This window comes from Quercus robur, chromosome 11, assembly GCF_932294415.1.
Source record: "Quercus robur chromosome 11, dhQueRobu3.1, whole genome shotgun sequence".
NCBI lineage: Eukaryota > Viridiplantae > Streptophyta > Magnoliopsida > Fagales > Fagaceae > Quercus > Quercus robur.
Genome location: NC_065544.1, coordinates 29,318,399 through 29,331,787, shown reverse-complemented (window position 1 = coordinate 29,331,787; position 13,389 = coordinate 29,318,399). Strand labels below are relative to the sequence as shown.

Genomic DNA, 13,389 nt, shown 5'->3' with positions numbered 1-13,389 from the left:
TTTTTTTTTTTTTTTTTTTTTTTTTTTTTTTTTTTTTTTTTCCCAAATCTAAAAGATTGTGGTCAAAATCAATATACTTGTTTGCCTTGCTGCGAGCACCAGTGCAAAAGTCATGTTACGGATGGTTCCATTCATCCACCACCATGAAAACAAGTGAATTGGAGATCTAGGTGAGAAAGGGTTCAAACTCCATGATTAACAGCATATTATAATTGTCTAATAAAAAATAGGTTTCTTGTATTTCATTTACTAGAACAGAACTTAATTTCCAAGTATCAAATTATGAGATTTAAAAGTCCTAGATAAAATGGAAGCAATTCACCTCTACATAGCTACTTAATGGTGCGCTTGGAATCCAAAACTTTTAAAAACAACCATAAACCATAGCACTTCAAGTTGAAAGCAAGTACGTTCAAAATCACATAAAGATGTAAATGAATTGCCACCCAATGAAAGGTGGATGACTTTATCATTTATTTTAATCTTTTTCTCCTAAATTAGTTTATTTATGAATAAAAACATTTGGTTTTATTCATAGAGCTTCAAATAGATTGACCGCAAAATCAGCCATCGATGGTAGGAAAGGAGTTCTACCATCTCAACATCTCTTTTCATTGCTTTCAAAATGTCTTCGGATTTGAAATCCTCTACAAAAGTATCTTATCATAGTGATTGGTAGAATTTTTTTGCAATTAAGGGCCTTGTAGTTGAATTGTCATCTCCTCATGCACAAAATAATTGGAGGTTTAAGAAGGAGAAAGGGTTTGAGTTGGGATTAACAGCATATTGTAATTGTGGGCTAGAAAATTCATGGCCCAGGCCCGCCCTATATCAAGGCCCAGGGCCTGATCTGAGGAGACCTATTGTCAAGGAGGAGTTTAATGCACGGATGGGATAAGTGAAAAGACTGCTCATACTGTAGTAGAGAACTCTGTGCCTGACAAACCCCTATTCTTGACCAAGCTATTCAACCTTTACGTCTACTCCCAACCACTTGAGGTATGGGCGGATAGGACAAGTCTTCTGCCCTGAAGGTAAAGCTCACACGTGGACCCTAAAGAGAGGGAGGAATACGAGTATAAAAGGAAACGAAAGCCAAGAGAAAAGGAGGAGGAAAAAGGAGAAGAAGGGGAAGAACTTAATGCTCCTCGGACTAAGTCCGAGGAGTCCAATCCCTCAGGCTACGACGCTGTAGGGCTTGGATGTTCATGCTGAACCCTTTTTTTTACATAAGTCCCCCTAAAATCAGGACCGGACCGTCGTCCCGTGGTCAAGGGCAAGCCTTTTAAGCCCATTCTCTACAACTCATATTGTGAGGGATCTTTCATATGCGAGCCCAACGACATTCTTGGGCCGTTAAATAATCGTGTCCCTACAATTGGCGCCGTCTGTGGGAAAGGCTTGCGCATTGGCCCAGGTGGTGGTGAAGTAAACTCTATAGCAAGTAGAGATTCGCGGGGTTTCCTCCCTCTCCAACGACATGTAGTTGTTGCTCCGACATAAACTTCTGCCGGGGGCTACGCCCTGCATTGCCAACGGCGCGGGCAGCTCTAGGGGCTTCCGGCCTCAAACCAACTTTTCCCGCCATGGTTTAGGGGCTGACCTTCAAAAAACAAATAAATACACTCAAAAGAAAAAACTATAAGTTTTGGACAGAACCAAGGCCTTGCATGGTACTCGGACTCAAGCCTATGGGGAAACCAAGTACTCAGAAGAAAAAGCCAAGTTTTGGACAGAACTAAAGCCTTGCATGGTCCTCGGACTCAAGCCTATGGGGAAACCACGTACACACAGGAAAAACTATAAGTTTTGGACAGAACCAAGGTCTTGCATGGTCCTCGGACTCAAGCCTATGGGGAAACCAAGTACTCAAAGCAAAAACTATAAGTTTTGGACAGAACCAAGGCCTTGCATGGTCCTCGGACTCAAGCCTATAGGGAAACCAAGTACTCAAAAGAAAAACACAAGTTTTGGACAGAACCAAGGCCTTGCATGGTCCTCGGACTCAAGCCTATGGGAAACCAAGTACACACAGGAAAAACTATAAGTTTTGGACAGAACCAAGGCCTTGCATGGTCCTCGGATTCAAGCCTATGGGGAAACCAAGTACTCAGAAGAAAAAGGCAAGTTTTGGACAGAACCAAGGCCTTGCATGGTCCTCGGACTCAAGCCTATGGGGAAACCAAGTACACACAGGAAAAATTATAAGTTTTGGACAGAACCAAGGCCTTGCATGGTGCTCGGACTCAAGCCTATGGGGAAACCAAGTACACACAGGAAAAACTATAAGTTTTGGACAGAACCAAGGCCTTGCATGGTCCTCGGACTCAAGCCTATGGGAAAACCAAGTACTCAGAAGAAAAAGCCAAGTTTTGGACAGAACCAAGGCCTTGCATGGTCCTCAGACTCAAGCCTATGGGGAAACCAAGTACACACAGGAAAAACTATAAGTTTTGGACAGAACCAAGGCCTTGCATGGTCCTCGGACTCAAGCCTATGGGGAAACCAAGTACTCAGAAGAAAAAGGCAAGTTTTGGACAGAACCAAGACCTTGCATGGTCCTCGGACTCAAGCCTATGGGGAAACCAAGTACACACAGGAAAAATTATAAGTTTTGGACAGAACCAAGGCCTTGCATGGTGCTCGGACTCAAGCCTATGGGGAAACCAAGTACACACAGGAAAAACTATAAGTTTTGGACAGAACCAAGGCCTTGCATGGTCCTCGAACTCAAGCCTATGGGAAAACCAAGTACTCAGAAGAAAAAGCCAAGTTTTGGACAGAACCAAGGCCTTGCATGGTCCTCGGACTCAAGCCTATGGGGAAACCAAGTACACACAGGAAAGACTATAAGTTTTGGACAGAACCAAGGCCTTGCATGGTCCTCGGACTCAAGTCTATGGGGAAACCAAGTACTCAAAAGAAAAACACAAGTTTTGGACAGAACCAAGGTCTTGCATGGTCCTCGGACTCAAGCCTATGGGGAAACCAAGTACACACAAGAAAAACACAAGTTTTGGACAGAACCAAGGCCTTGCATGGTCCTCGGACTCAAGCCTATGGGGAAACCAAGTACACACAGGAAAGACTATAAGTTTTGGACAGAACCAAGGCCTTGCATGGTCCTCGGACTCAAGCCTATGGGGAAACCAAGTACTCAAAAGAAAAAACCCAGTTTTGGACAGAACCAAGGCCTTGCATGGTCCTCGGACTCAAGCCTATGGGGAAACCAAGTACGCAAAAGAAAAACACAAGTTTTGGACAGAACCAAGGCCTTGCATGGTCCTCGGACTCAAGCCTATGGGGAAACCAACTACTTCAAAGAAAAAACTACATTGCATGGACCTTAGAATCCCTCCGAGGAGAACTCTCCATTAACAATAGGGTTAATTCCTAAACTGCATGGATTCTCAAGTCTGCTCTCGGATCCTTAGTACCAAAGGGATTGATGCAATATAGAGCAATATGTTACCAAAAACCCAACCGGAGTCCCTTACTGCTCGGTTACCCCCTCGGATGAATTATTTAGAGTTTATCGTTCTCGGATGGTCTCCTCGCACTTATTACAGAATATTCAGCTGTTATCTCGGTTAGTTTCCTAAATTTAATTTACTGTGAATTATCGTTATTATACCTGGTAATGTCGGTAAATTAAAATTAGTTGGATTCTGTTTTAAAGTTTTCCTGCTCTAAGTATCATTGAAGAAAAACACACATGGAGCACACCCATTCACAAAGAAATATTGCAAAAAAGAAAAATATTCAAAAAAAATAAATAAATTTCCCTTTTATTAAAACAAAGAAATAGTACAGCTTACAATGAAAAGCTGGAATCAGCTTATATCAAAGCTAAGTACATAATCAAAAAGAAAGATACAAGAGAATAAGATAAAGCCGAGAATGTAGTACAAGAGAATAAGATAAAGCCGAAGAGGTAGTACAGATGAGAGGTTGGCTGCTGCTTCAAGACTTTGTTCTTCCTCAACACTTTTACATGCCCATAACTCAGGCAGTAAAAGAACCCAGCATGGGACCTGCACCGTTGAAGAAAAGGTGCAGAGAGCGCCCAGCTTTGGGCTAGCGCAACTGAAGAAAAGGTGCAGGGAGACCAACTTAAGGCCCACACCATTGAAGAGAAGGTGCCGGGAATCGGAAGTTGAGGAGCCTACACCAAAATTTGCCTGCAACAAGGCAGATGGCACTGATGGCGGAAAATCTTTCTTTTGACACACCAAAAATCTGGCGTGACCAGAATCTGCTTCGAATTTTGACTAAAAGAGGGGGTAATACCGTCCCCACCATGTCTAAGCGGGAAGACACCTTAAATCTGTGCCTCCCCTGCCCAGGCCACATCACTTTGCGTCTCGGAAGGGTCCGGTGTCTCTGTGGCGGGTGAAGTTCCTCCATCTCCACCCAAGCCTCAAACATACGGCGCAAAGGGAAGATGACACCGGAGGAGGGAACTAGATATGGACAAAGGGTTATGATTCTGAAGAGAGCGGAAGGGTTTATATGCCAGGAGAACAACCACTTATCCTACTTATATAAAGGGTAAGGAGGGGCCATTTAGTTTAATTTGAGCAGATTCCCAAGACGTGCTGCAGACAAGGCAGCTCTGGCTCAATTTCCCACACCATCCACAACCGTAGGATCTCAAGATCCTCGGGAAGACGCACTTCGATTGCTGAAACTTCAGGGTACTCGCGAACGAAGGGATGACTCTTGACTTGGCACGTCTCCCATGCAGAATTTGAACGAGTCGTGATGTGGGCCCAAAGTCACCAAAACCCTCATCCCCAACTAAAAGTCGAGCAGCAGGATTTTGAGAGGCTATTGTGGGCCAGAAAATTCATGGCCCAGGCCCGCCCTATATCAAGGCCCAGGGCCTGATCTGAGGAGACCTATTGTCAAGGAGGAGTTTAATGCACGGATGGGATAAGTGAAAAGACTGCTCATACTGTAGTAGAGAACTCTGTGTCTGACAAGCCCCTATTCTTGACCAAGCTATTCAACCTTTACGTCTACTCCCAACCACTTGAGGTATGGGCGGATAGGACAAGTCTTCTGCCCCAAAGGTAAAGCTCACACGTGGACCCTAAAGAGAGGGAGGAATACGAGTATAAAAGGAAACGAAAGCCAAGAGAAAAGGAGGAGGAAAAAGGAGAAGAAGGGGAAGAACTTAATGCTCCTCGGACTAAGTCCAAGGAGTTCAATCCCTCAGGCTACGACGCTGTAGGGCTTGGATGTTCAGGCTGAACCCTTTTTTTTACATGAGTCCCCCTAAAATCAGGACCGGACCGTTGCCCCGTGGTCAAGGGCAAGCCTTTTAAGCCCATTCTCTACAACTCATATTGTGAGGGATCTTTCATGTGCGAGCCCAACGACATTCTTGGGCCGTTAAATAATCGTGTCCCTATAGTAATTATCTCTAAAAAAAATAATTTACTACATTGTTAAAGCATGGTACTAAGTTTGACATGATTTATTATTGTTAAATAGACGGTTTAAATTTTTACAATGTCAATGTTTAAACAAAATATAAATGGTTTTCAATTTTAAATTTATTTTATTTTAAAATTCTTGAAACTTTTTGAAATAAAATTTTGGTTGAAAGAATTTGCAATTTCTTGAAACATAGCTAATAGAGTTTTATCTAAACTAAACTATAATTGAAGTATAATTTAAAATTTCTAGAAACATGACTAATAGGATTTTCTTTTATAATAATAATTAAAAAAAAAAACTAAAAGTATGTTTCGTAACTGTTTTTTCCCCTTATTTTCTATTTTCAAAAAATATTTTCTATTTTTGAGACTAAAAAACTTGTTTAACAATTTAAAATGAACAGAAAACAAAAACTGATCTCAAAATTCAATTTATGAAGGAAATTGAAAATATATAAAATACTGTTTTCAGTTTTTAATTTACAAATGTTAATGAAAACACGCATTTAATTTAATAAATCTATCTTATTTAATGAATTAGTATTAGAGTTCAAATTATAGTAACAATATATTTTAGTAGTTTTTTTTTTTCAAAAAAACTATCTTTTTTTAATTTCAATCAACTAAGCATGTTTTTTACTTCAAAAATACAAGAAAATTGTTTTTTCTTTATATTCCCAAAAATAAAATTTTGAACATAGAAAACAAATTTATATAAAGTTTTTTTTTTTTTTTTTGATCTGATAATTTATATAAAGTTATTGTGAAGAACCGTGTAAACTTTCAAAATATATAGTTTAAATTATTTCCATTTCATAGTGATGACGTCGAAAATCGTCACCAATGGGTCACACCGTACTCGCGACTCGAATCGAACCTGCACGACGAAACAATCGAAAGAATCCTTCAGAGAGCACCGGTGTGGTGCCGGCCAAAGGCTCTCCGACGGTCAAGTTAGAATTCCTCTGTTTTACTTAGTGCGTTAGAGAGGGTTCATTAAAGCGTACCTCGATTTCTGTGGGTATTAGGCCTTTTATAGTGATAAAGGGTTGACTTTTCCTTTTTGGTTTCCACATCTTTTCAATGTGGGACTCTACTCCCAATTCTTCTAAGCGTGGTGAGCAAGGATTCCCATTTCCGGATCTTAGGGTTTTTCTGGGCTATGGACGTTTCGGATCATTGGCCCTTACTGTGTCAGTCAGTGATGGGCCTTCAAAGCTGGGACCATCTTCACACAGGCCCAAGAGACCCAATCCGTCAGGCCCATTAAGGTAAGCCCATCAGGCCCAATATTTTATCATCTTCAGTTGCCCCCTTCACCCCAATGGTCCGTCACCTTTTAGGTCAAAGGATCAATGGGGTGACGGTCCTTACGTATGAGTATGACGGTCATTTTATGACGAATTCATGCAAGATAGGACGACGGTTCCAGATGGATCAACCCGTCATAGGAAGATTCATCAAGTTGACGGTTACATGACGGGTACAAATCTGTTGGTACGTACTGACAGGTTGTCAGCATTTATTAAGCATGCCACGTGTCACTCTCTGAATGGTCGTTGTATAGGATCGAAGCGTCGCTTCATCTTCCGTGCACCTCCTATATATATAAGGCGCCTCACTCTTTCATTTTTCACTTTTCACTCAGAAAACATTTGTCAGAGCGAAGCCGTCAACCTTGTCAGAGTAATCCGTCGAGGACGAATATCTACTGATTACACCAACCGTCACCTATCCTCTGCTAAGTTTGGTAAGTGCTTCTAATTTACTATAGTCAAGTTACATTTCCGTCCATGCATTGTTGTTAGGCTTTCCATACCCGTCAACACTTTCAAACCCGTCGGTCTTAGGTTTCATTGTCAATTGTAGGAAATGTCTAGTGCGTCAAGTAACCAGTCGGTGGTTCGTGATGGGACGGAATACGAGGATGTATACCCGTCCGGTCATAAAGACCAAGAGAGCCCCGGCGAAGATAGGAGTCCGTCTGCCTCCTCTTCATCCTCAACAAATGAGGATGTGGAGATAGTTGAAATAGAGGGTTCCGATGACGACGGGGATCAAGCACTGGAGTCCGTTGTAGGTGCTGATGGACTAAGGCAGTTCATCATGTTGCCAGAGTGGACGGTGCATAGGTTTACATCCGTCATCAGAGAGAAACACTTCAGCACCTTCAGAACCAATTTCCAAATCCCTGACTATGTTTCCATCCGTCTACCTTACGTGTCGAAGAAGTGTTACTATGAAGGGGTAGGCGGTGTCGGAGTGTACGAGCAGGCGTTGAAGGCTGGACTTCGATTCCCGCTTTCTACACTTCATAGGGAACTCTTACAGTATCTGGGGCTGTCCGTCACCCAGATATCCCCTAACGCCTGGAGGGTCTTCATAGCCATGGAGATTCTTTACGGTGCAATGTCAAACGGGGAAAGGAAATTGACGGTCCGTGAATTTCTTCACTGTTACCGTCCAGACGAGATTTCTGGATCAAGGGGAATGTATAGTTTTGCGAGTCGGAGCCCTTTGTTGAAGGTGATCTTTGAGACCCCAGACTCAAATAGAGACTGGAAGAGTCGGTACTTCTTCCTGGAGGGTGACAGATGGATGAACCATCCAGGGGAGACGGAGTACATGCCCGTCGACACAACTTGGGCAGTGATAAACCAGACACGTATGCGTCCGTCTTAATTCTGTACTGCTTTTCATATCCGTCCAGTTTTATGTGTATATCTTGATCATCTTTCTCTGCAGGTAGACGGCGCCCACAAGTCAGCCTTGAGGAGTTTAGTTTCCTTGAAAAGATTTGCAGGAAAACTACGCCGGAGGAAAGGACTTGGGCTAAGTTGGTGAACCCGAGGACCATACATTGGTACTGCGACGATCCTGAGCCCACCCAAGAGGTAATTAGATACGACGAACGAGTTCATAGACGTAAGCCCGTCAACTTTACTTTGCCATTTAACTGCCCTTACTTAGTTTTAATTTCATCCGTCACTATTTGCAGAGATGGAGGACGCAAAAAGGAGAGCTTTGATCAAATCCCAAGCCGTCAAGAAGAGGGAATCCGGCGAGGTGGTACCTAAGGTGTCGACCTCAGCCCCTAAGAGGAAACCGACATCAAAATCTGACCGTCCATTTAAGCAACCAAAGGTCTCTCTTGAACCTGTGGTTGGTTTAATGGCTGAGGGTAACAAGACCGTCACCCCAGCGAAGTAGGGGAAGGGTAAAGGATTGATGACGGCCCCAGACGGTAAGCAAGAGAGACCTCCTTCCCTTCTCCGTGATGACTCCAAGTATGCATTGGAGAAGCTGTCGTCCATCATCACGGCAGAAGACTATGAAGATCTGGGAAACCATTCGACGGAGGCCATGGGGGAGACGGGCCTCTTTGCCGTCGCTCAGGTTGGTTATGTCCGTCAAATAAGTTTTTATTTTTCTTTCTTGTTGTTATTTACATTATGTGACGGTCTCTTTTCTATTCGCAGTCCTTGGTCATGATGAAGGGACTACTGGACCGGTGTCTCCACCGTGAGAGTACCTTGGACCGGGTGCGCGCGAAGGCGGAGCAGACGGAGGAAGAGCTCGGACAACTCCATAAATGGAGGTCCAAGATGGAGAAGAAGCTGGAGCTTTCTGAGAAGGCGAGGAAGGAGCTGGAGGAGAAGACGGCCTCTGCGCTGACGGCCATAGAGAAAAAAGAGGCGGAGATCAAAGAACTCAAGGAAGAGATCCGTCATGCGAAAGAGGTAGCCGTCGAGGAGTACCGATGCTCGGAGTCCTGTTTGGGCGAGCTGTCGGATTCCTTCCTTCAAGGCTTCGATGATTCTCTCCGTCAAGTCAAGAAGGCCTATCCAGAGCTGGATCTGTCAATGGTCAAACTTGAGGACCAAGCCCAGACTTCTGCCCTCCCCGTCGCCTCCGAAAATACGGAGGACCTCTTTGGCGACGGTGCTGCTCAAGGAGACGGAGAGTCCGTCCCGTCGAAGGAAGTCCAAGTTGCTGAACAGAAGGAAGACTAACGTCTATGTAATTCATTTAGAGGACAATCCATCCATTCTCTTTTTTTTTTTTTTTCACATTTCAAGACAATCCGTCCTTTTTAATTGTATTAAACATTTGCCTTTGGGGCTTTTGGCTTAATGTTCACATATGCTTTTTATAATTGTTTGGTACTCTGTTTAAAGCTCCGTCCTCCTTCTGGAGGAAGGATTTTTGTGAGAATATTTGTTATCTTGTGTTGATTGAGCATTTACATCCGTGAGGATTTTTCGTACTCCGTCTATTTTTAGAGGTTCGTTATGAGGAACCGTCCACTTTGTGACGTTGTACATCACTTTTTAAATGTAATGCCTATTTAATGGACTAGTAAAAAATTTTAACGTAGTTAGTTGTCCGTCCACTTTGCGTACACGCTCTTCTATTATTTCCGTCCACCTTGGGACTTGAGCATTCGTCCCTGTAAGACGTTATTATCCCTGTAGGACAATCCGTCCATCTCATGGACTTTATTTCATGTCCGTCCATTTTGTAATTTCCAATCTTTGATCCGTCCACTTTATTTCATGTATTTCAACATCTTAGTGATCCGTCCACTTTATGGACAGTTTTTTTTTTATCACCTTAGTGTTCCGTCCACTTTGTGGACTCATGTTTCATAACCTTAGTGATCCATCCACTTTGTGGACTTAGATTTCATCACCTTAGTGATCCGTCCACTTTGTGGACTTATTTCATCACCTTAGTTATCCGTCCACTTTGTGGACTTAGACTTCATCACCTTAGTGATCCGTCCGCTTTGTGGACTTATATTTCATCACCTTAGTGATCCGTCCGTTTTGTGGACTTAGGTTTCATCACCTTAGTGATCCGTCCACTTTGTGGACTTATATTTCATCACCTTAGTGATCCGTCCACTTTGTGGACTTAGATTTCATCACCTTAGTGATCCGTCCACTTTGTGGACTTAGATTTCATCACCTTAGTGATCCGTCCGCTTTTTGGACTTGTATTTGTATCAGTCCATCTTGTTGAAAGTGATAATCCTCGTAGGCTTATCCGTCCATCTTGTGGACTCAAGTGATCATCCTTTAGAAGGATCCGTCCGTCTTATGGACCTATGTTATTTTGTGGGCAATTGTAATGGCATCCAAGTAGAAGATCAAAGTTAATAGAAATGAGTAAGGGAAAAGTGCCTGCCCCCCCGGGCTTAAAAAGGCACGACAAGATTGTAGCAAAAATAGTTAAACAGTTAAAAGAACAGAAGAACAGCTAATAATGCCAAAAAGTCTTAAAAGAAAAAAAAAACTGGTTGTCGTGTCACTATTACTGGTAGTATTTCCTCAAATGCTCGGCATTCCACGGATGCGGTAGCTTTTCTCCGTCTGTTGTCTCCAGGTGGTATGTTCCTTTCCTTTTCCACGACGTAACTCTATAAGGTCCTTCCCAGTTGGGGCCGAGTTTTCCCTGTGTCGGGTCTCTAGTTGCACCCATGACCCTCCTGAGTACGAGGTCTCCTACCTGGAAGTTTCTTTGTCGGACCCGGGAGTTGAAATGCCTGGACATGCGATCCTGGTATCTAACGATCCTTTGTTCTGCTGCTGACCTGACCTCATCTATAAGGTCCATCTGTAGCCTCATGGATTCGTCATTCCTGCCCTCGTCGTGGTTGTGAACCCTGTAGCTTGTGAGCCCAACTTCTGCTGGGATGACTGCCTCGCTCCCGTATGTCAGTCGAAATGGTGTCTCTCCTGTCGGAGTTCTCGCCGTTGTCCTATATGCCCACAGTATGCTCGGCAACTCTTCTGGCCATATGCCCTTTGCCCCCTCGAGCCGAGTCTTGATAATCTTTAGCAGGGATCGGTTTGTGACCTCAACCTGACCGTTAGCCTGAGGATGGGCGGGTGATGAGTAGTGGTTTTTTATTCCTAGCTGTGTGCAAAAATCCCGGAAGTGGCCGTTGTCGAACTGCCTCCCGTTATCTGAGACAAGAACTCTAGGAATACCAAACCTACATACGATGCTCCGCCAGACAAAGCTTCTAATGTTCTTTTCTGTAATGGTGGCCAAGGCTTCCGCCTCTACCCACTTTGTGAAGTAGTGGATGCCCACTACCAAGAACTTCAGCTGCCTTACCGCTGTTGGGAAAGGTCCCATGATATCTAGTCCCCACTGAGCGAACGGCCATGGAGCCGTTATAGGGGTTAGCTCCTCAGCTGGTTGTCCGATGAAATTGCTGAACCTTTGGCATTTGTCGCAGCTTTTAACGTAAGACTCGGCATCCTTCTGCATGGTTGGCCAGTAATACCCAGCTCGTACCAGTTTGTGCACTAACGAGCGCGATACGGAATGGTTCCCGCATATTCCCTCGTGTACTTCCCTCATTACGTAGTCTGCCTCTTCAACCCCGAGACATCTTAGATAAGGACGGGAGAAATCTCTCTTGTAAAGAATGTCTTTTATCAAGACGAACCTTGCCGCTTGGACTTTTAGCTTTCTCGCCGCCTCCTTCGCTTCTGGCAATATCCCGTCCTTTAGGTATGAAGTTATCTGCGTAGTCCAGTTTCTTTCGGAGCGTATCTCCTGCATGTTGTCGGGGTCTATTAGCGGAAAGATTTGAACAAAAGAAAGTACATTACCCGGTGCCGTCATGTGTTCTGCTGAAGCGGCTTTGGCTAGCCGATCGGCGAGCTCATTTTCTCCCCTGGGGATCTGAACGAACATTGCTTTTAGCCCGTCGACTCTCGCCCTTACTTGATCAAGATATCTCTTCAACCTTTCCCCTTTGCATTCATAATCTCCGTTTACTTGATTGGTCACGACTTGAGAGTCGCAATGTACGACCACACTTTCAGCTCCGGCGACTTTGGCTAGGTCGAGTCCTGCTGCCACCGCTTCGTATTCTGCTTCGTTGTTGGTAATGGGGAAGTCGAGACGGACCATACATTCAATCTTGTCTCCTTCAGGTGACAGCAATATTATGCCGGCTCCTCCAACTCGCTTATTGGATGATCCGTCGGTGTAGATGTTCCACTGGGGGGGTTCTTCTGCCCCCTTGTCCGCGTCCCGCGTAAACTCTGCTATGAAGTCGGCTATAGCTTGTCCTTTAATGGCCACACGTGGTCGGTACTTGATGTCAAACTCACTCAATTCTATTGCCCACAGCGTCAGTCGACCCGCGGCTTCAGGATTACTCAGTGCCCTTCGCAAGGGCTTGTCGGTCATTACGTTCACGGTATGGGCTTGAAAGTAGGGCTTGAGCTTGCGAGCCGCCGTGACCAACGCAAAAGCGAGTTTCTCCATAGGTTGGTATCTTTCCTCGGCACCGCGGAGCGCCCGGCTGGCGTAGTACACGGGTTTCTGTGCCCTGTCCTCCTCTCTGATTAAGGCAGCGCTGACGGCCACCGGGGAGACAGCCAAATAGAGGAAGAGTTCTTCACCTGGTTGCGAGGGGCTCAGTAGAGGTGGTGAAGATAGATAGGTTTTTAACTCCTCGAAGGCTCGCTGACACTCGTCCGTCCACTCGAATGACTTTTTCAATGTTCGAAAGAAGGGTAAACACTTGTCCGTCGCTCTCGACACGAATCTATTCAATGCCACTACCTTGCCGTTAAGGCTCTGTACTTCCTTCACGTTTCTCGGGGGGGCCATCTCCATTATGGCTCGGATTTTGTCCGGGTTAGCTTCAATCCCCCTTTGAGATACCATGAATCCTAGGAATTTGCCTGCCGTTACATCGAATGCGCACTTTCCCGGATTGAGTTTCATGTTGTAGGACCGAAGCGTGCCGAATGTTTCCTTGAGATCTTCCAAGTGGTCTTCCTCCTTCCGGCTCTTCACCAGCATGTCGTCGACATAGACTTGGACATTCCTCCCGATTTGCTGTGCGAACATCTTGTTCATTAGTCTCTGGTATGTTGCCCCTGCATTCTTCAGGCCGAATGGCATTACTTTG

General features: G+C 44.5%; 1 protein-coding gene across 1 annotated transcript; it reads left to right on the top strand.

Moving 5' to 3' along the window:
* The first annotated feature begins 8,666 nt into the window (after positions 1-8,666).
* LOC126706384 (uncharacterized) lies at positions 8,667-9,457 on the top strand. Its single transcript, XM_050405802.1, has 2 exons — positions 8,667-8,840; positions 8,924-9,457. The coding sequence occupies exons 1-2, from the start codon at positions 8,673-8,675 to the stop codon at positions 9,455-9,457; spliced, it is 702 nt and encodes a 233-aa protein (XP_050261759.1). The 5' UTR covers positions 8,667-8,672.
* Positions 9,458-13,389: the final 3,932 nt, after the last annotated feature.